At 41.2% G+C, this 21,753-nt stretch overlaps 2 protein-coding genes across 18 annotated transcripts in view; one reads left to right on the top strand and one right to left on the bottom strand.

Moving 5' to 3' along the window:
* Window positions 1-5,145: 5,145 nt before the first annotated feature.
* On the bottom strand, window positions 5,146-9,832 carry med8 (mediator complex subunit 8). The gene is made up of 7 exons (XM_061237397.1): window positions 9,123-9,832; window positions 8,659-8,780; window positions 8,390-8,534; window positions 7,803-7,943; window positions 7,264-7,351; window positions 6,704-6,943; window positions 5,146-5,749 (listed from the first exon to the last, which is right to left on the bottom strand). Exons 1-7 carry the CDS (start codon window positions 9,126-9,128, stop codon window positions 5,685-5,687), a joined length of 807 nt encoding a protein of 268 aa, XP_061093381.1. The 5' UTR covers window positions 9,129-9,832; the 3' UTR covers window positions 5,146-5,684.
* Window positions 9,298-21,753, top strand: part of szt2 (SZT2 subunit of KICSTOR complex) — a 95,522-nt gene continuing 83,066 nt past the window's right edge. For 15 of the 17 annotated variants that reach the window (XM_061237377.1, XM_061237388.1, XM_061237386.1 and 12 more), the window contains exons 1-10: window positions 9,298-10,045; window positions 12,181-12,306; window positions 12,382-12,555; window positions 13,868-14,038; window positions 14,721-14,855; window positions 15,484-15,649; window positions 15,944-16,050; window positions 17,728-17,938; window positions 19,931-20,101; window positions 21,257-21,488. In XM_061237377.1, the coding sequence (XP_061093361.1) occupies window positions 10,022-10,045; window positions 12,181-12,306; window positions 12,382-12,555; window positions 13,868-14,038; window positions 14,721-14,855; window positions 15,484-15,649; window positions 15,944-16,050; window positions 17,728-17,938; window positions 19,931-20,101; window positions 21,257-21,488 (1,517 nt within the window). In that variant the 5' untranslated portion in view covers window positions 9,298-10,021. Of the gene's footprint in view, window positions 10,046-12,180; window positions 12,307-12,381; window positions 12,556-13,867; window positions 14,039-14,720; window positions 14,856-15,483; window positions 15,650-15,943; window positions 16,051-17,727; window positions 17,939-19,930; window positions 20,102-21,225; window positions 21,489-21,753 lie in introns of those variants that run through there. The other 2 variants (XM_061237379.1, XM_061237391.1) reach the window with 2 other exon arrangements.

Here is a 21,753-nt window from a genome sequence, read left to right on the forward strand (position 1 = left end):
ACACTTTTAGTGTTTCTCTTAGCCTAACTTCCTTTTGAAGAACATAAACAATAAGAATGATATGACACACCAATTGCTGTCTGAAGTCGCTATCCTTTTTTACTGTGATTGTACCTTTACAATGACAACCCTGTAAGTCTTGATAACTTACTGTGAGATTTCCGGAACATATTTTTTATCTGCATTTACCGTAAACCCCACAGATGGTTGATGGGATGGAATTTGGTGGCTGAGGGATGTTTACTGGTTCTTGTCATGTCTGTTAAAGTTGACCCGCACAAGTGTAGAAGAGCATCAATGCTGGGTTTTGACATGTAAAATCATTGTGCAGATTATTTACTTCTATCTGAAATGTACAAATTATTACTATGCTACTGTATGTTAGGATGTATAATGACTGCATATCATGTGGAACTAACATCAGTAAATTCTGCTCACCATTAATTATCGCTGAATTTGATTGTTCCTATTTTTGTTCACTGGTTTACAATAACGACTTTGAAATGCAAAAACAATGCATATGACTCAACCGAAATCTCTGGCTCTGCATCTCTGTGCAAATGTGTTGATTTAATTGACGCCGAGACATTCTTCTTTGGAACACACTGACAAACAACGCAGAACAAGGCCACTGTTATAAATGCAATACATCTGGACAGCGGAATAATTGCTTGCATATTCTACTAGTCGTCGCTCAAAGTTTAATTTATTGAGGTCACATTTTGTGTATGTCTATAAATCAGCTAACCCAATGACTTGTTTTCCTTTGTTGATGATTAATGCCAAACTCTATTTTGTGTGCTGTGTCGGAACAATACAACCAAGTGCAGTTTCAGTGCAACCTCATCAGATCATCACTTTTGCGGAAAACACTTTTAGATTTCTGTACATTTGGGATACACCCACTGAGCACTTTATTAGGAACACATCTGCATCTGATTATCTAATCAGCCAATCGCGTGGCAGTAGTGCAATGCATAAAATCATGCAGATACCGGTCAGGAGTGTCAATTAATGTTCACATCAACCATCAGAATGGGGGGAAAATTTTGATCTAAGTGACTGTGACCATGGACCAATGATTGTTGGTGCCAGACAGGATGGTTTGAGCATCTCAGAAACTGCTGATCTCCTGGGATTTTCACACACAACAGTCTCTAGAGTTTGCAGAGAATCCAGTCAGCCGAAGACATAATAACTCTAAAAATAAGTCTAATAAATACCCAATAAAGTGCACACTGAGTGTAGGTCATACATTTCATATTGCCACCACACGTGGGACTGGAAGCAACCATTCTTTTTTCCTCTTTCGTTTAGGAGATCCCATTCTGGAAGAATCAGCCATGGGGTGGACAGCTTTTTTGTAAAAACCCCATCTTGTCAGGATGAACTTTTTCATCCCTTCTATTAATGACTTTATCGGGCTGGACAGTGCACATCTGGCTGAATTACTTTCAGCACTCCTACATATTCATAATGGACTAAATATATCCAGAGAGCCAGGGACTGCTGGGGACAATAACAATGGGGAAATGCTGTTGGTCTCTTCACTGGACGCAGGCTGTGGGAAGCTTGACCAAACCCCAACCTGCTTAAAAGGAAAACGAAAGGGGAAATACACTGAAGGTAACCCTCAAATAAAATGTAAAAAGAAATTGGTCAAATTCAGAGTAAACAAAACAAACTGTTTCTATATTTATGAAATACAGGCAGCTTTGTTTTTGAAAATTGAAAGCTGTTTGTTTTTGAGATACCATCACTAGCCATCCCAAGCAGCGCACATATTAGTGAGTTTGGTTAATGCAACTATCGACATGTCAAATTCTTCAGACTGTTATGAAATTTGTTTAGAAATAATGAGGAAGGAATTGAGTGATGCCACCATACCAATGAAATAAGCCTTTTTTCTAATTAGCATAATGTCCGGTCAGTGATATGCTCTGTGTGTTCACCAAGTACAGCAATTATCATGCTGTTCAATATGATATTCATATATCAATTAATTCCCATTGCAGATACAATGTACATAAAGTTATATTTCTATTATAAAATGTGTGTTACTTGAATATGATGTATCAATCACAGACATGAAATGGGTATCACAGATATAGTTGCTTGGGTACATTCAATAACACTTCAATTAAGGAAATAACAGACTTATTTAACTGAAAATGCTCATAGAACATTAAATACATTTGAAATGAATATATTTCATTTCAATTCATTTCCTGAATTGACCCCAACCAGAACAGAAGCATGCAATTGCTAGTTTAATAACACCACAGAAAAGAATGAATGGATGGGGAACTATTATAAATTTATTGCGGAGGTTTTCAAAGTACAGAATGCAGAATGTAAAGAGTGATGAGTCACTCACCGCGTACAGACACATTATGAGGCAAATGACTCATAAGCAATAACAGCAGTTGCCCAAGGGACAGTGGGAAGAGGTAAATTACTAGGTTATATTCAAGACAAATGAACTGATGACATTTTCATTACCTGCAATACGCAGTTATTGATAAATGTTGGTAAAGTTGTATGCATATTCATAAATATTCATCTTGAGCGATGCGCGCCGTGAGAAAATCTTTAACGAACAGACAGCAGACATTAATAAAAATTCCGCTAAGGTCACGCCTAAGTACCCTCCTTTTGCGGGAGGATTGAGAAGGAAATGTCAAAGAACTGTCTTGACTGTCCATAACAGTTAAAACCAAAGACGTGAATTAGCCTTTTTGATTAGCCGTAGGCCCTTCCTTCCCACAATTCTTTTACACAGTGACCCAGGGGCCCTCCTTTCCACGGTTCTTTTACACAGTGACCCAGGGGCCCTCCTTTCCACAGTTCTTTTACACAGTCACCCAGGGGCCCTCCTTTCCACGGTTCTTTTACACAGTCACCCAGGGGCCCTCCTTCCTTTACCTGCAGAAGGTCCTCTCCATCTGTCTGTGCTCCTGCCCCCGACACCTCCGCCCACAGCCCAGGGATGCGTCTCTCAGGGGCCAGTGAACACTTCATCTGGTTACTCCAGCTGTACGGTATAGCTTAAAGCACCGTTTCCACCTTATTTATCAAAATAAATTATACAGACTCCAGGACAAACTACGAGGGCCAACGAGCGATGAAAATGATCTTGTAGAACAGCGTCTCCCATGTGGAAGTACTGCTGTACTACCGCTGATGTGTATGCTGATACTTTGTGTTTCGCAGAGCTGTGGTTTGCTCTGATCCCAGATTAACTTACATTCGGGACAATTGCTTTGAGAAATTGTGTGATTTTTGTCCGTTCTAATCTCCTGTTGGCAAACAGAACAGGAGGAAAGACTTAAGTAGTTTGACAATTGATACATGTCATTTTACGCACACCCACACACAGAGGGAGATCATGTCCGTTTAGATATGACTCTGCTTCACACTATTAACATTCAATAAACTTAAAAAAATTCTTTTAAAATATAATCATTTCTGGTAAGTTGGCTAATGATGTTGTCACAGCGGTTACCATTATACAACTGAATAGTCTTTAGGGATACTGACCTGAAACAACAGAATCCTTTTTTTCCATACTAGTAAACTGTGATCCACTTCAGCTGGCAGAGTATCCTGATCCAGGCCTGGTGACTGGGAGTCATACTCTGCACAAGGCCTGGACTTGTACCAGACCTGCTCTGAACAGACCTGGGTCAAATCCGTAAATTTGTTTTGGATTCAAGTGCTTTTCTGTGCTCAATTACTCTTGCCCGGTGCCATCGAGCTAACCAACCAGGACCAGAAGGTGGGGTTTGCACTTTTTGAGAGTATTTCATAGATTCCAATACACCAGACGATCTCAGTAAAGCACAGAAAAGTATTTAAATCCCCCAAAAATAATGTATTTGACCCAGGTGTGGCCCTGAACCTAGTGCCAGCATGGAAATGGAACAATGTGACTTTCAATAACCGGAAATTTAGAAGAATTGATCCACCGTAGGTAGCTGGCAGTAAACCAATGAATACAATCAGTGTCTGTGGTGACATCTGGCATTCCAGCTGTCATAGAACTCCATATCAAATTGCCGCTGCTGCCATTTTGCGTCTGAGGATCTGGCCATGTCGTCCTAGCCTCTTAACAAAGCCAAATTCTGGATGGCTAATCCATTGTGACATCATTGATTTGATTGGGCCTGGCTGCAAAAATAGTACAGGCGAAACCACTTGAATTGAAAGTAAATGAAGCACTCATGCTGTTAAAAAGCACTCAGCCCCTGCAAACGCTCCCCTGTCTCCCTCTAGTGGAAGTCCTGCAGAAGTGGATGTGTTGTTTGCCGCTCCTTTGCAATATCATTTTATATGACCAATGAAGTCACAACACAACAAGGGATCAATTTATGGTTACAAAATATAGGCCTATTGAAACTGTTTTTATAATCTGTCATTTAGCTGATGCTTTTATCTAAAGTGACTTAGACTTGATTAGATTAAGCAGGGGACAATCCCACCTAGAGCAATGTGGGGTTAAGGGCTTGCTCAAGGGCCGACAGCTGTCCAGATCTTATATTGGTGAGACCAGGACTAGAACCACCAAATTTCTGGGTCCCAGTCATGTAATTTAGCCACTAGGCAAAAGACTGACAGAAAAATCACTTGGAATAAAGACAGAAAAAATATGGAATATCATATTGGAAGTATGCATTTACTATGCAGTCACAAACTTCATCACCAGGGAAACAGAAATTGAAAGAGACCAGAAGACACGGGTATTGAAGAAGAAAGTATTAGTGTTCCTTATTTATAGCTAATTTCTGAATGGACAGGGTGACAACAGTTTTAAAGCCAAACATATTGTTGTCTGTCTTGAATTTAGATGTGTAGTACATCTCAGATGCACATTTCTCCCAAGATGGGACTCAATCCGTCCTATCAGATTTATTTTACGTTATGCTACAGGCAGAAATTAATTTGATGTATGAGGGTGTTACCACAAGAGGGCAGCAGTATTGATTTGCATGCACTTTTTAATTCAACCCCAAGAGGGTGCTGCCTTCTACTGTTTCAATTTGAAAACAAAACAACTATTGTATTGTTGAGTAATCCATAGTCCAGCTTCTAATTCCCTTCAGGAGGTAAACTATTGATAAATAGTAGTTATTAAAGGCAGAGGCATAGGGTATAAATCAGATTTATTACAGACATAATCAACATGGAAAAAACAAATGACAAAAAATAACAGAATGAAAGTATTGACTAACCAACAAAGAAAAAAAAAGTGAGTGCTATATATATATATATATATTCCCCTGCATCAGAGGTGTCCAATTTTACCCAAACATGGCCGATATGGCTGAATGTTTTTGTTTTAGCCAGGACTAAAACACCTGATTCAACTAGTAATCATAGTAGAAGAGTAGAACCAGATGTCTTCAAGCTGGGATACTGGCCTTTTTCAGACAAAATCGAACAACCCTGTCCTACATCTTACAATTACTAAATAAGTAAATTAATATATTTTAAGTTCCTTAACCAGAAACTGCTTGCAGATGGCATCCAAAATAAAAATAAAACTTGACACAATAATCTATACAATATTTTGCTTAAATTCAGAGAGCATCAAATGGCGCAACTTGCAAAAACTGGTCTTCAATTGACCGTGTAGCTATTTCTTTGTCTCCCATCTTCAGCATAATTCATATTTTTCATCGAGTTCATCGATAGGGGTGCTGCATTGAAGCAGACTTTATGTTTGTCTTTATGTTGCTAGGCATTTTTCCTGTAAGAACAAAAGATCACATAAATATCAAGAACCAACAGCTTTCCAAAAGAACTGTATATTACAAAATTGTGCAATAGCAATTACAATATTCAAGAAGTTTACTTGTGATGAAAAAAAGAAATAAGTCATCAATATGTTTGAATAATTCATTTATGATGATGATCTTAATGATGTTCCAAACAGTTAAAGGCTATTGGCCTACGTCTCTCACTGTTTTTCCTTATTTTTCATAATGGCTTCCTTGACTTTCAGGTCATCATGTTGACAAACACCAAATATAGACTAGCAATCAAAAGGTTATTATAGTGCCATGAAATAGGGGCACTGTGTATAATATGTGCTGCAATTTCTACATAGTCAAAGCAAAATGTACAAAAATGCTCTTTAACCCCTTAAGTCTCATCCAGGCCTGGGCCAGTGAGAGTTTTTTGCATGAATTCCTTTTTTTCATGGTGCAATTTTCAATCACTATGGTAACAAGACATACCGCTTGAAAGCCTTATAACTCCTGGTTCTCTTTGTAGAACCTATTTTCAGATTCCATTGCTTTAGTGACAACATTTCTTTATTTTGTAACATGTGGGTGGCAAAACAAACATGGGGGGGACTTACATACTTACATCCGTGTGTAAGCGAGAACTGACTACAGGCATGTTATGGAAGTGACACTGCAAAGATTTTTTAGCTTATGATATTACATGTCCAATGGTGAATAGTTTGTTAAGCTTGCATGAAACACAGCATTTTTTTGCCTGTCCTTTTTGGAAAACTGCTTAGACATAGCTTAGAAATAATTTATGGTGATATCGTCATCAAATTTGAAAGGCGATTTGTCCAGTCTTTGGCTGTGGCTCCATTGTGTTCCTAAGTGCACCAGCCACAGGCAGAATAATCTGTATCCACTCAAAAATGGAAAATCATTTCAGTGAGGGAAAAAGATATGTTTTGTACCTGGCTGCCCAGGCTGTTGAGGGGGCCCTGGTGCTCCGATGGCAGTTTGCTGGCCCGATGACCCAGCGATTGTGACCTGCTGCAGGGTGGGCCCTCCGGACATCATGGGCCCCTGTCCAGGCTGCCCAGGAGCCACCGGCCCTGGGGGCCTGCATTTCGCCAGTCCCTTCCCAAACCCCACTGCCGCCACCAGCGCAGTGGTGTCTGCAGGGTTAAAAGACGGCTTGTTCTGCCGCATGGCTGAAAAAGAAGAGTTCATTTACTGGATAATCATGCTATGACCAACAATTCATATTGGTTTTTACTTATTACTGATTATTGTTACAGATAATTCTTCCATTGCATCCTCTGTGCATACTTTAACATCCCTAATGGTTGTGGCAGTCATAGTCAGCACACTAGCTAAAAACCTGGAGGCATTCTTATCCATTCAGGTCAGACCCCATACTTCACTCACTCACAGACCCTAAACTGTATAAGTCTAACCTTATATTGGTTTTGATGCAGTGTTTAATTAAGCATCTCTGATTCCTGAAAAATGCTATAAATCAAATTTATACCAGCACTCTCAGTGTCCCTGTCTTCCCGTGGGTTGTTCAGCTTTTCCAGTAGGTTTGAGCATAGCTTATTCAAGGTCTGGATCTGTTTCTGCAGAGGACAAAATTATGCCATTAGTATCTTTCTGTATTTTCTCTCTTTTCAAAAGAATGATAATGTACTTAGAAATGAATTTTATGCAACTACCAGTCTTGTGTGGCCATCAGATTCGTAATTGCTTTGGATTCAAATACTTCTCTTCATTTAACTGGACTTGTCTGGTGTATTGGAACCTATGGAATACTCTCAAAAAAGCTCCACCTTTATTGGCTCAATTGCACCAGGCAAGATTATTCAAGCATAGAAAGGTATTTGAATCCAAAAGGATTATGCATTTAACCCAGGTCTGCTCTAGGCAAATGCTCTCTGCTTAATAACCTAAAATATTTTGTTATACAAGTAAAAGGTTAAAGTCTGTGCTCATCAGGTTCTTCCATGAACCATGAATGTGCAACTCAGCTGCAGTTTACATTTGTGCTATAATGTGAAACAGGGTAGTTACCTGCGCGACGTCTGGTCCTATACGAGCCGCCTCAGCGCTCAGCTGCTTCTCCTGCTCCTCCACCTCCGGGTCGGGCTTGGTGCGCAGGTGATCAGGCACGATCTCGTGGCTGAAGACCGGAACGCGCTGCTCCGTCAGTTTCTAAAGAAGACATGCATATAGCAGGCAGAGGTTACCATGGGCAATCAAGTCAGAAAAGAATTATCCTAAGAATAACAGCGGTGGGGGAAAATAAAATTAGTGTTTTCAGCATCAAAATTGATGACATTTCCTGGAGTGACCCTACCATTAGCAATGCCTTTTAAAGATATTTTTCTTCAGAACCTTATTTTTAACCCTGCAGTTATTCATTCAGAAGTCATTAATTGAAGTGCCACACATCAATTACAGCAATTTATCAATCATGGTAAAAACGAGTGGTATAGACTGAAAAAATAGTCTCTCTGGACTATGACGTAGGAGAACAGTTAATCACCTAATTATTGATGAGCGACAGGTTGTTTCTACATGAAAAACATTGAACATATCTAATGTGAAGAGAACACAAGACAAGGTTAAGACGATGCTTTTCTGAGAAAGTAACTCACCGCTAGTTCTTCATCTCGATCTGGAGACAACAGAAGGGGAATAATGACCTGGTTACGAAAGGAGGGCGTCTTCTCATTTCTCAAGAGCTTGTTAATGGTATTCAGCTGACCAGACAGGAGTGCAAAATTGTCCAGAACAGATGGCCTGAGAACATCAGAAGATGATACATCATCGTTTTTGACATACTTTTTCACCCTCACTGCAATCTCACTGCTGTTGTTACTGGTGTCACGCTTTGGCTAGTTAACGTTGGTGTACAGATTCTTACCAGGCCAGCCTGTCATATTCATTCTCCAGTTTGAAGATAAAACTATGTAAAGAGTTCTTCAACTGTGCCACTCGACTTATTAAAGACTCTATGGAGGCTTCCAACTGTTTTTCTTCTCGTTGCTGTAGGATTGGAAGCAAAAACAAATCAATCTTTTTTTTTTCTCGAATGTTGAGTATAGCCTACTACTACCGAGCTTTTCACTGCACAGACAAGTTAACGTTAGCAGTTGTAATTAAATTTATTCCGACCGTCGTTACTTTACATCATAGAAACTTCTTTAATTTACAAGTAAGACATTCTTCACGATCAGAATACATTATAGGACAACGCGTCTCTATAACTGACTCGCTAGTACCTGTGTAGTATAGCTGGTACACCATTCGTCTGCATTATGTTAACAAAACAAATATGCCTTGAAATGAATGATTCCGAAGAATACTCGATCTTAACACTACACTTACCTGCATTTTCACACTTCTCACTGATGATAAATAGCAATGAAAGAGCTGTATCCGAATCTTCAAATGTGTTCCGGAAGTAATCTCCAATATGCATTGTGGGATAGAAACTGGCGGACTCAACCTATACTGAAAGTGGGATCTTTTCTTCGAACGTTAGATGGTGCAAGTTCCCGAACAAGCGCACCGAACTGACTGAAGACACCAAGGGAGAAAGCTAGTAATGCTTATCGTCACTGTCAGCTAACCTTGACACAATGGGCACACTAGCCGTAAAATTCGCATAGGTTAAAAGATGTGTCAGTCTCTACTTTAGCTAAATTTGCAGATTTGTTTCGTTCGAATATATGAAGTCTATTATTCCGTATGGTTGGTTCCTATTCCAATCCAATTTACTTTTGTACTAGCTAACCATTGCTAATCGACAAGCAGGCTGCAACTGACCCTTCATTCTGTTTTGGTTGAGGAGGAGGTGACCGTAACACAAAATCTGGCGTTTTTAGCTTGCGTTAGTAGCCTAACGTTAACATCTGGTAACACAGGTGAGGATTCCCTGGAGGTAGCTACTGTAGTCTAGCTAGCAGATTTTGCTTGTTAGCTTACACCTACTCGCTAAACAAAACTTGCAATCGCTCTAGTCTAGAGCCAGTTAGCAAATGACGCGAGTTGAAGTTACTTAGCTGGTAATTTATTTGTTTCCGTATTCGGCCACCATACAATTATTTGACAGTGCATGGAACTTAAATGTATCTGACTGAGGCATGAAGAAAAACACTTCCGGGTGACAATGCAGCTTTACCAAATAAACAAAATTAACGAAATAAACAAGTCGCTGTGAATCGTCACTGGTCTGCGGACCAAGAGAGACAGAAAAACAACTTGCCAGGGATGCTACATCCGGAATGGCAGAGAGACAGGACAATGAGGTGAGTAAAGTCCACTGAATGCTATATCGCTAGCTATCAATATTAGCTAGCTTGTGTTGGGTTGTTGTATTGATAATGTAATGATAACCAGCCAACGTTAGTGAGCATGAAGTGTAAAACGGATTAGATAACCATATGACATTGACTCTGTTTGTACACTTGCCAAAAACAGCAATAGTGTGTAAAATAACTTTGCTGATTCTTTGCTAGTTTGAACAACAAGTAGCTACATTATTAGGGCGTGGAATGCTTAGCTGTCGTATCCTATTGACGGAGTGGGCGTCCTAACTAGTAATGTTGCTAGCTATAGCCAGTTCGCTAGCTAATTAACGGGACATTTGAGTGTCCAGGAAACCTGCCAAAGGTTGACGCGAAGAAAATAGCCTTATGGCATACAAGTGTGATTATTAGCTATCCGTACACAACTTGTTCGGTAGCTAACTATTTGGGCAGCTCAATAACGAATGGAATTTCTTTCCTTGCCAGTTGTGCTCCTGTGTTGGTCATCTGACGAAACCCCCACGCTTATTTTCGTTCTATGATAATAAAGACAAGTCTTTGAAAAAGCCATTACATTTGTATGCTACTTAACATTAGCGCATTTTTCTAACAAACTATGTGTCAGGAGTGATGGGAATGGTAATTTTGTTGTGAAGAGCTGCTTTGTTTTCATGAGACCATTTTAAATACTATGTAAACAACATGGTTTGTGCTGTAGGAAAGAATGCAGTTGGCTGTTTAATACTTGCATTCGACAAATAAATACAGTGTTGCAAAAATAAGTGGTGTATATGTATAAAGCGCGCAGCAGACGGTTGCATGCTCTTTAGTTCTGAAAAAATAACTTTATGCACGTTTAGATTCTTCAGGAACCTAATGAATTATTTCAATGCTTTAATGTTGTGCATATATAGCTATAAAAAATCGTTTACCTTTTTCATACTGTATGAGCTGATGTTATATATATATATATAAAGCTGAATAGCGATTATGAGGCTAATTTCTGTATTCGCAGTCTAAGTAACTCTCACAAATGCTGAGGTACTGCCACCAATGTGCGCAGTTCACTTCAGTACACTATGACGTCTGGACAGTGGACACAACATTTTCTGGCTGTGTTGTCTGGGTTAAGTTATTTAGCAAATACAATTGACATATCCTTTTTAAAGCTTAGCTATTTCCAAAGTATGTGTTGGGTGTGGTTAAACATGCAAGCAAACCCAAATGATAATCGTTTTGGAAGTAACTATAAAATTAACTTTAATGAACTACATTGGTTTGTCAGTATACTATAGAACCTCCATTCTTAATTTAAGGTATATACTTATCCTCTATATATATTGGACACATATAAACTCTTAGTGTTGAACAAACAATATTAGTGCTGAATCAACACAGGCCATTTTACTGTGCATGTTAACTTGGTGAACACTATTGAGTAAATGGAACTGGAGTCCCAACAACTGTTCGGCATACTTTAAATCATATTGTAGGCCAAAGATGAGAAATTACCGTCCACTACGAGAGGGTAATGTGATTTTTCCATTCATTATTGTACATGTAAGCAGGTCATTACATTATTTACTGGCTCTATAAGTTGTTTTGCTTAGCCTATATTTTAAACATAAGTGTATGTCTGAATATCATGCAATTATTTCTATTCTCCATCTGGAAATCCAGTCAGTGCTTATGTTCCCATATTGTGACATTAAACACGATAACAACTGGCCTTATCTTTTTATTTGTTTTCACCTGCTGTCAGACAAGTGTTCTGACAGTTGAAATGCATATAACTGTGTTAAATGCCTGCTTTTCAGTAAAAAACAAAATGCTAGGATTGATTTAGAACCGCCTAGGGAGGCACTGTTGTGTTTGCACTTCAATTGTTTCTTTGTTTTTATTCTAATCTCAGACGATGTCAAGTTTCACACCGCAAAGCAAGTGTCCCTGTGTCAGTCAGGGCAAAAGTGATTTGTTAAAGATTTGTCTGGCGTTGTGCTTGCCACCAAGAAAAATAGGCTGAGGACCATTTCCGATTATTGAAATTATGAGAATTGGTAGCTTTTTTTTGTCCGTTTGCTGTGAACTACCTCAGCTTGCAAGAGGGGTCACGTTCATTATGCGTTTTGTTCCAGGTGGAGGAGGCTGACCAGGTTTACCTCCTCATGAAAAAGGAGTACCGCATCTCCCGAAACGTGCGCCTTGCCTGGTTCCTGAGCAAGCTGAACCAGGTCATCCGGCCGACCCCCAAGAGCGAGCTGGTGGGTGAGCTCTCCGAGCGTCGGAGGTAACATCGCCGCGTTGCAGTGGCTTAACGCCATGCTTTTGTCCCGCAGCTCAACTCCGAGAATGAGCTGGACGTCCTCAGCATCCTGCCCAAGGGGTGGCAGCCGGACTTCTCCCCCTCCGCCCTGCCGCACCAGCTGGTGCCCTCCACCCGAGTCACCTTCCTGGCCCGGCGCTACCGCTTCATCATTGAGCTGGACCTCAGCCCCTCCACGGGGATCGTGGTGAGAACGGGCAGCCGCTGTAAACATCACGTCTGCTGTTTGCTTTTGGGTTTTTTTCCACAGGAATGCGGTTTCTCGGTTTTGGACACATAAGACAGAAGAATTGGGAGCAATTTAAATTCCAAGCAACACAAATGCCCTGTATTGACTGTAGTATTTAATTTCATCCTTTACTGATGTGCTGAGTGGCTGGAGACTTGGCTGCAGTAGATGTTTAATGTTCCAGGCTCTCCAATATCACGTGTCTACAGAGACAGTGCTGAAAATGTAGCCGCTAGTCTGTTAGTACCACTTTAGAGATAATTTAGTGCATCCAGAGAAGAAAAAAAAAAATGTGTCAAGCAGCAATTGACTTCTTCATCCTGCCCCATTTGCTTGTGGTGTACTTCATTTAGTCCGTAAGGATTTGAATGTGGCAGAGACTGCTATTTGTCAGTTCACAGAGTCTATAGAAAATGTTGTCGGATCTTTCAAAATGAATGGTGTCCAACACGGAATAGGAGGGCCGCTCTGTGTTGGCAAACCATTCTGTCCACCTCAGATGATGGAAACCAAATTTCTTGTTTATGCATTTTTGACTTTGGATTTTGGTAGCCTAAGTCACGGAGGGAAATTGCATTGCGTTCCCGTTATGGATGGGATCATTTAGCTCTGCAAATTCATGGCTAGAAAGGCAATAACAACACTGTCTACGAGTTGAAAAAATGTCACTGTGAGAATCAATCTAATGAAAAGCTGCAGTCTCTGCTGCCCGCGGTAGTTTGAAACCTGCAGAATACATTGTACGTGGTGATTCACACTCACGGCCATTTGCTGTGACTGCAACCTGGAGGAAACCCATTATAGGAAATGTCCGCACAGCGCTGGAGCAGAAAACCAGCTCTGGCTCTGGCTCTGGCTCTGGCTCTGGCTCTGGCTCTGGCTCTGGCTCTGGCTCTGGCTCTGGCTCTGGCTCTGGCTCTGGCTCTGGCTCTGGCTCTGGCTCTGGCTCTGGCTCTGGCTCTGGCTCTGGCTCTGGCTCTGGCTCTGGCTCTGGCTCTGGCTCTGGCTCTGGCTCTGGGGACAGATTATAGTTATCCTAGCCTAGTTAGCCTATTATAGCCTCGTGGCTAAGGTGCTTGCCTGGGATCTGGGAATTTGGTGAAAGCCACCCAGTATACTCACAGTAAGATCTGAGCATTGAGCAAGGCTTTTAACTCCCACATTACACCAGGGAGAATTGACCCCAGCTTAGTCTAATCAACAGTAAGTCGCTTCATATAAAAGGTTTTGGCTGAATAACGAATTGAACCTAATGCTCTTATATTTGCAGGATGACAGCACCGGGGAGATGATATTCGACGAGGTGTTCCATGCCCTGTCTCGCTGCTTGGCTGGACTGGCCAGACCTTTCAAAGTCCCTGGCACTGACCTCATGTTCCAGCCAGAGATCTTCATCACCATCCTCGCCTACTCCTCCATCATTGGGCTCCACTCTCACCAGGTGCGTGTGGTCACCTTCGGCTTTTACCACGCGCAGTGCTGCGTTCCCTTCTCAGCTTTAACTTCAGAGCTTTTTCCAATGGATTTGCAGACTTAGATGAAAGTAACGTGTGTTGTATGCCCTTGTATAAAAGCAAATTTAGCCATCTAGCAGTTTTAGCAAAAAAAGCTATTTAGCCATCTAGCTGTTTTATAGAAAAACTAATTTCACTATAAAACCGCTACCAGGACTTGAGATAAGCAAAGTTACAATTAAGTAGGTGATGATTGACATGTGTGACACAAGAATGAAGGGGGAAAAGGCTACAACACTTGCATTTGCCTTGAGTAACACGCTATACCTGAGATGAGGTGAAATACAGTGCAGTAAGTGTTTGGACAGAGGTGCAGTTTTTGCTGAGAAACCGCTGCAAAATCAACTGCTCAATTACTTTTGGTCCCCTGAAATGGGAGTACTATGTCTAAAAAGAGCCGCAGTTCCTACATGCATCACCCAATATGTACATTCTCTGACATTAACGGTGGCAGTCTGCACTTTAACCTCATATTCATTTTTTAATTTCCAAAACAATGTGAAATACAGAGCTAAAAGAAAGGAAATTGTACCACTACAAATAATGCACTGTCTCTTCTATTCTAAAAAGAAGGTTTGTGTAACTGAAAACGGTTTGTGCTCCCTGCAGGTGTTGGTTCAGGGCTGTCAGCTGGATCGTACGGATCTGGACCAGTTCCTGCTGCAGATCTACCAGCAGCTCAGAGCGATGGAGAACAACATCGCAGAGGTCCTGCAACAGCAGCATCATCAGGCCAGGGGACAGGTCAGACTCGCTAGCTCGCTTTCACCCCGTCCTCACCAGGGGCTAGGCAGGCAACTGCCTGAAGCCTTGGTCATTGGGGGCCAAGTGAAAAGCTATTGGGTAACACACTGCTTACTTGCCGACTATTGTATACAATTGAGTCCACTGGTTAAGAAAGTAGTTGAGTAGGCGAACGTTTCTCTGAATGTACACTACCGATTTAATATTTTATTTTCTCTGTAATCAAACAGTAAATACATAGTCAATACCAATTTTAAAGCTTTTATTCAAGGGTGTTTTTATACATTTTGGTTTCACCATGTAGTAATTATAGCACTTTTTATATGTGGTAAAGGAATGTATTTTTTTAAATGCTATTTGTTTAAATGCCATTGTGGTTTTCCATTAAAAATAGTGAAATTAATCAAATACTAAGTATTTAATGCATAAATGTATTTGTAAGTACTTCAAATTTCAAATACAGATATTTGTATTTGATCAAGCTCTCGGTAGAGAGTATGGTGATTGTGGAAGTCAGTCAGAAGTGCACCATGGAATTATCTGTTGAGGCCTTCAGCCTCTAAAATGGCCTCCGGTCATTGGCCATTGGGTGGCTCTGCAGTCAGTCATCAGGTGTCTCTGTTTCCAGCAGCCCGAGGGGGGCGTTCCGTGCGGCGGCATTGCCGGCGACATCCTGGAGGACCCGCCCCAGAAGAAGCTGGGGGTGTCCATGGTGACGGCAGACGTGGGGCTGGTCAGTATGGTTCGACAGGGGATTCTGGCTCTCCAGCTTCTCCCCCCCAACTCCAGTGCGGGTGAGTGACCGACCGTATTTATGGTCCTATTTTTGCATTCAAACATGGTGTTTAACACTAGAAAGGACACAGTTTTTTTTTACTTCCTGGAACTGCCAAGGCTTCCAGGATTGTCCAGCATTACAGCATTGATTTCTGCACCACAGTGACCTAATTTCTTAAAGATAATGAAACCAAATGTTGCAAAACTATTTTCTTGAAATTCAGGACAAAATCGACTTGATTTCAACAAATTTACTTCTTGATTGTATTTTTGATTGTATTGAGTAAGATCTATGCGCATGGGCCCTGCAGGTATAATCATCATCACAGACGGGGTGACCAGCGTTCCTGACGTGGCCGTGTGCGAGACGCTTCTTAACCAGCTGAGGAGTGGGACGATCGCCTGTTCCTTCGTACAGGTAGAACCCGTTTAAACCTGTCAGAGCGGAGACCGTAAAAGCACTGTAAATGCACCATAAATGCAATTTTACAACAGTCAGAGAAAGAGATAGTCTTTGCATTGTAATGGCCGCTGATGTGGATCAGACCTGGGTCAATTACGTGATTGCTTTGGATTCAGGTTTATCTGCTGAATTGATCTTGCCTGGTGCTGGGCCAACCAGGAAGACCAGAAGGCCGAATTTGCACTTTCTTTAACATGTTTTTTTTTCTTCAGTCTTCCAGCACTTTCTTCTAGGTAATACTGGTACAAACTGCCCAAGAAGCTACCTGCTAGTCTGATGCTGTTAACCAAATCTTCTCAGTCATTTGAAATGTACTAATTGCATATGTATTCAAGGGGAGCGTTCATTCCGTAATGTGTATTGCTGAGCTTTAATCTTTGACAGTGTGCCATTTATGCATTCATGTTTAAATGTTATTTTTCTCCTGCTAGAGATGCTCACAGTCATAATATTGAAACCATAATGACGTATTCTAAATCCTTGGTATCTTGCATTAATCATTAAAATAAAAAGCCACATTGCATTTAAAATGAAATATTTGAAACATTAACATACACTTGGATGGAAAGCCACTGGAAGAGAGTGTTTTATCCGTATTTCCTCAAAATTATGTGAAGGGAGAAGATGACAGTGTTTTACTGTAAAGAGTAAGCATATTGCAGCCTGGTCTAATAATAAGATCCGCACAGCCATTGAGCCCTTGAGCAAGGCCCTTAACCCTGCATTGCTCCTGCTTAGTCTAATCAATTGTACGTCGCTCTGGATAAGAGCGTCTGCCAAATGCCATTAATGTAATGTAGAAGATTTGAACCAAATCAACAAAGTTAAGGTTTCCTACTTCTAATCTGATATGAAAGCAGCTAAAAAGGTAACTTTAATACTGAATAGTGAACATTCTCAGACCTCTGGTAGTTCTGGGTTTGGTTCACATTGTTACCTCGCAAGAGGTATGTTCTAGGTTTGATGTGGTTGGTCTCGCTTAGCCTACTGAATCAAGATTTTTGCATATCAAGCATGGTTGAATATGTTTTGAATAATGCTGTCGTGAAAAAGAGGCCTTGCATATGACTGGTGTCTAATTCATTGTTTTGGTGATTTTAGGGGAAGTCATTTTTCACAACCTTAAAGGCCCAGTCTTATATTTTTTGAGCTTTTTCATATCATCCTGGAGCTTTTGATCTGTGTTCCATGCTGATTCAAGTAAAACAATTGCCATTTTGGTGACCTAATTTTAGTGTAACTGCTATTTTTCCAAGCTGCTTGTAAAACAATTTCTGACATGTGACATGATGTATGTTTTTGCATTATTGTTGGATGATGTTGCTAATGTTCTGAATTGCACTTTATTGTACGTCGCTCTGGATAAGAGTGTCTGCTAAATGACTGTAATATAATATAATGTAATGTTAACACAGAGAGCTGACCGCGGGGGGTAGAGGGAGGGGGAATTGGGCTCAGGGTTTGGGACTTTTCAAAAAAACCAACTTCACCTTGCGTAAGTGTTTTGCCCATTGTAGATACTAGAACCAGGAAGAGAACACTGATGCGTGTGGGCTTTAATGAATTATTGGGAAATTTGGAAAAGGTGTGCTGGTTGTTCAAACCATGCTCTACACTCGTGTAATTATGCAGGTGGGAGGGGCCTTCTCATACGACTGCAGCTTCGGATACATCCCCAACGTGGAGCTCATGAAGTTCATCTCTCTCGCCACGTTCGGGTCCTACCTGTCAATCTGCCCAGAGGTGGACCTGTCCAATCAGGAAATCAACACCTATCACAAGGCCTTCCTCACCTACTCCTTCCTGAAGACCAGCGAGTCCATGAATCCGGAATACTACTGCGGTAAGGGCGTGACGCGGCATGGAAATCAAACTTGATCATAATGAGGCATTCTGAAAAAACCTTATACAGTCCATTAAAGGTACAATAGGTCATTTTGGATTTCTAACAGTCAAGAGAGGAATTGCAGTAACAAACACCCTCAAACCACAACACTATTCTCTGTGAATGTGCTGAAGTTGAACCCCCCCACACGCCATTGGCTGTGGCAATTAGAACCAATGAGCTTTAATTATTGTACAGCCATACTATGTTTTGGTACAGAATGTCGGTCTGTCAACTGTTTATTTTGAAACCCTGGTTTTGTAACAACTTGGGATTTACACTGGTCTTGTAACAATGTTTTAACACAAAAATCTTACCTATTGTACATTTAATGCAGAACCGGTGATAGCCACAGCAGTATAGAGAGGTAAAGGAACGGGACTGAAACTTCTTGTATACTGGTCCCTAGTAAATAGTGCTGCGAAACCTAAATATAAGCAAACTGCATAGCATTGAAGTCTGGGTTCAAAGTATGTTTCATTGTTCAAATACATAGCTATATGATGGGATTTCAATCCGTTTTGTATTTGGAATTTTGTTGCAGAATGATTTACTGCTTATTTGCTTATATGAAATTGTTGCTGTTGCAGCCCGATGAAATGCGCTAGCATAGCACCGGAAATGCCATTCAGCGGGACATCCGCCTTACCTGCCCCCCATAAGCCATGGATTGTTCTTAATCGTGTGGCAGTTTCCTTGACGACAAGATTCATTGCTGTGTTGGAGGGCAAGCGGCCATAGCAACCCTTTCATTTTAGTGAACTCAGGGGTCAAACTCAGCCTAGATGAGATGGCAACCGTTAAAAATTGTTATGATATTCAGTTTATATCAGTGTCATATAAAGGCTGGATGATTGACTTGTAACAGAAGAAAACAAAGATCGAAAGGGGGGGATTTCACTGCTGCAGCAATCCTCTGTATGCCCTCTGGAGGACTGGGTTGCACCTGCTGTAGGCTACTTCAGTTCAAACATCGCCTAGCCGTAACCAAATTGTTCAGGGTTATTCCAGTTCTTGAGACACATTATATTTATAAACAATGTGGAATTGTTTGTTTATAAAACTAATACATGGGATATGCATGTCTTGTTTTGGCGTTTTATTTTATGTTTATGGATTTTGGACCCCCTAAAGTAGCCTTGGCCACCACCAAACGCTCCTGTCCGTAATCAAGTAGAGCGCACTGATAAAGTTAAAGTGTGTGTGTGTGTGTGTGTGTATCAGTGAATTTGGTTTGCTTAAGCGCAGTTTATATAATTCTGAATGGTTAAGTGAAGTTCTTTTCACTTTTGTGTTAAATTTCACAAAAACAAGTCAAATCCAGTAAGAGGAGCCTCAACATTTCGACTAAATGCTAAAAGGATGTGAAAGTGCAGAGAGTAATTATTTCTGTTATTTGAGGTCAATTGTAGCAGTTTCATTTCCCCTTACTGGTGAATCTTGCTCCATTGCTAACTAACACAGGAGATGTGTTTTGGGGGCATATTGAACACCTGGGTGGAGCTGGGCCAGCTGTGGTTAGCGAATGCCTAGTTAATAATTCTTCTGAAACACAAAAAACGAAATTGTGCATACAAGGCATTACCATGGCAAACATACGAGAACATATTGGCAAAATGCTTCTCTGAGGAACTGTAAAATGTAGGAGCATTCTCGAGGAATCTGGGTGGCTGGTTCTTAAGTCTCAGTGAGTGAGTGAGTCAGGTGAGGGGTGAGTGTGGTGCATGCAGTTGTGCGCGTGGTGTGTACTCCTGATGTGCCGTGACGTGTCATGGAGCACGTGGTGCGTGCGCCTGATGTGTCGTGACGTGTCATGGAGCACGTGGTGCGTGCTCCTGATGTGTCGTGACGTGTTGTGACGTGTTGTGACGTGTCATGATGTGTCCTGATGTGTCATGGTGCACGCAGTTGCGTTTTGGTAATGGGTTATGTGTGCACGATGCCTTTCAGTCTCTCAGCACAAGCTGTTCAATGAGCACCTGGTGTCAGCCAGTGGGAACCCTGCTCTGGTGATGCGCAGAAAGAAGCACACGGAGAAGGAGGTCCACGCCCACCTGGTGAGCGTGGTGTCGGTGCGACTGAGGGAGGGCTACACTATCCGTGAGGTCAACCTCACCAAAGGTAACCGAAGCGGCCACAGTGTTGCACTACACACAGCCTCTCATGTCAACATGGCTTACAGGTAGAAAACAAAATAATAATAATTTTCATTGGCACTTTTGGGGGAGTTTGAATGTCATATACTGACCACATTTGAATGCATTAACCCTTTTAATGTGTTTTGGTATGTTTTTTTCCTAAATTCAATGTGTGTTATAGAACTCCTTTGCTTTCAGTTACCAGTAGTAATCAGCTTTAGAATGTTCAGTTAAGGAAATTGAAAGAATTTTTTTTTTATTAATCACATCTTTGCGATCTTACATATTAAAGGGTAAGCACCAGATATTTTCAAAAACTCAAATCTAGCGGCAAAATTTGTTGTCTTATTTTATGATTCACAATGTTTCTAAACATCATTTTATTTGCACAAAGGCAAGAAAGAAGCCCAAAAAAATGTACTCCCATTTTCAACAATCTTTGGAATGAGCTCATAAGTCGTTTTTGTGATGAAATGTGCATCAGAACTAAAATAGCCTATTGCAAAATTATAAATAATATACTATTTTAGCTGTACAGCCTTACCACTTTATGCACATACAAATGTTATTGTGACAACACTAATCGAAAAGGAGATGAATAGATTAATTTGCTTGCTAGTGCTGGATTATAGAAGATCTCGATTATAATATTACATTATTGGCATTTGGCAGACGCTCTTATCCAGAGCGACGTACAACAAAGTGCATACCCATAACCAGGGATAAGTTCGCTGAAAGACCCTAGAGGGAAGTACAGAAGACAGTATAATGGAAAATGCTGTAGCGTTTGCCGTGGATCTCAAAATTGTTGTAGCTGGTACCTAGTTGTTGTTCTTAGTTTGTTTGACAATGAAAAAAGAATAGTCTGCTAAAAAGGTAGCAAATACCCCTTAGGGTGCACACTTGTTGTTCAAGCTGCATCATAAATGGCAACCTTTACCCCCCCCCCCCCCCCCCCCCGGTCTAGTTGCTACCCCACATAATAAAAATAATTGAGAATGTCATTGCGTGGTGCTTTCCCTTTAAAAGGTTAAGAATTGTGTTGTGCAAACATAAAGAAATTAGTAACTGCAAGCACCAGGCTTATTCAGTGCGGTTATTCATTAGAACGGTCGCGGTTTTGGTGCGGTCGCTGCAGGGGGCAGTCAGCTGGAGGTGAAGTTGGTCCTCCTGTGGAAACACAACATGCGCATCGAGTACCTGGCCGTGGCCTCCTGGCCCCTGGACCCTGGGAGCCGCACCACCTGGGTGGAGGTCACCATGGAAGGCAGCTACGACATCCTGCACGACATCAGCTGCACCATGAGGAAGCCCATCACCAGCCCCTACCGCACCTCTGTTATCCGCCGCTTCTGGAACACTCTGCAGAGGTCAGCCCAGGGTTGCGCCCCAGAGTAAACTGTGGAACCGTTCTCAAACTCCTCTCAGTATGTACAGAGATGCAGGGTCAATGAATCATTCAGTATGATTACCAATTCCCCACTGCAGTCTACAAACTATTATGCACATATTCTATCTTAATATTGTGATTCCTCTTGCTCGTACACGGATATACTCTGCTTGCAGGTTTATTCTCTTCGCCCTCTCGTGCTCAGAACTTAATGTCGTAATGCAATAATGTTGCATTTGAAAAAG

This window comes from Conger conger, chromosome 4 (assembly GCF_963514075.1).
Source record: "Conger conger chromosome 4, fConCon1.1, whole genome shotgun sequence".
NCBI classification, from domain to species: Eukaryota; Metazoa; Chordata; class Actinopteri; order Anguilliformes; family Congridae; genus Conger; species Conger conger.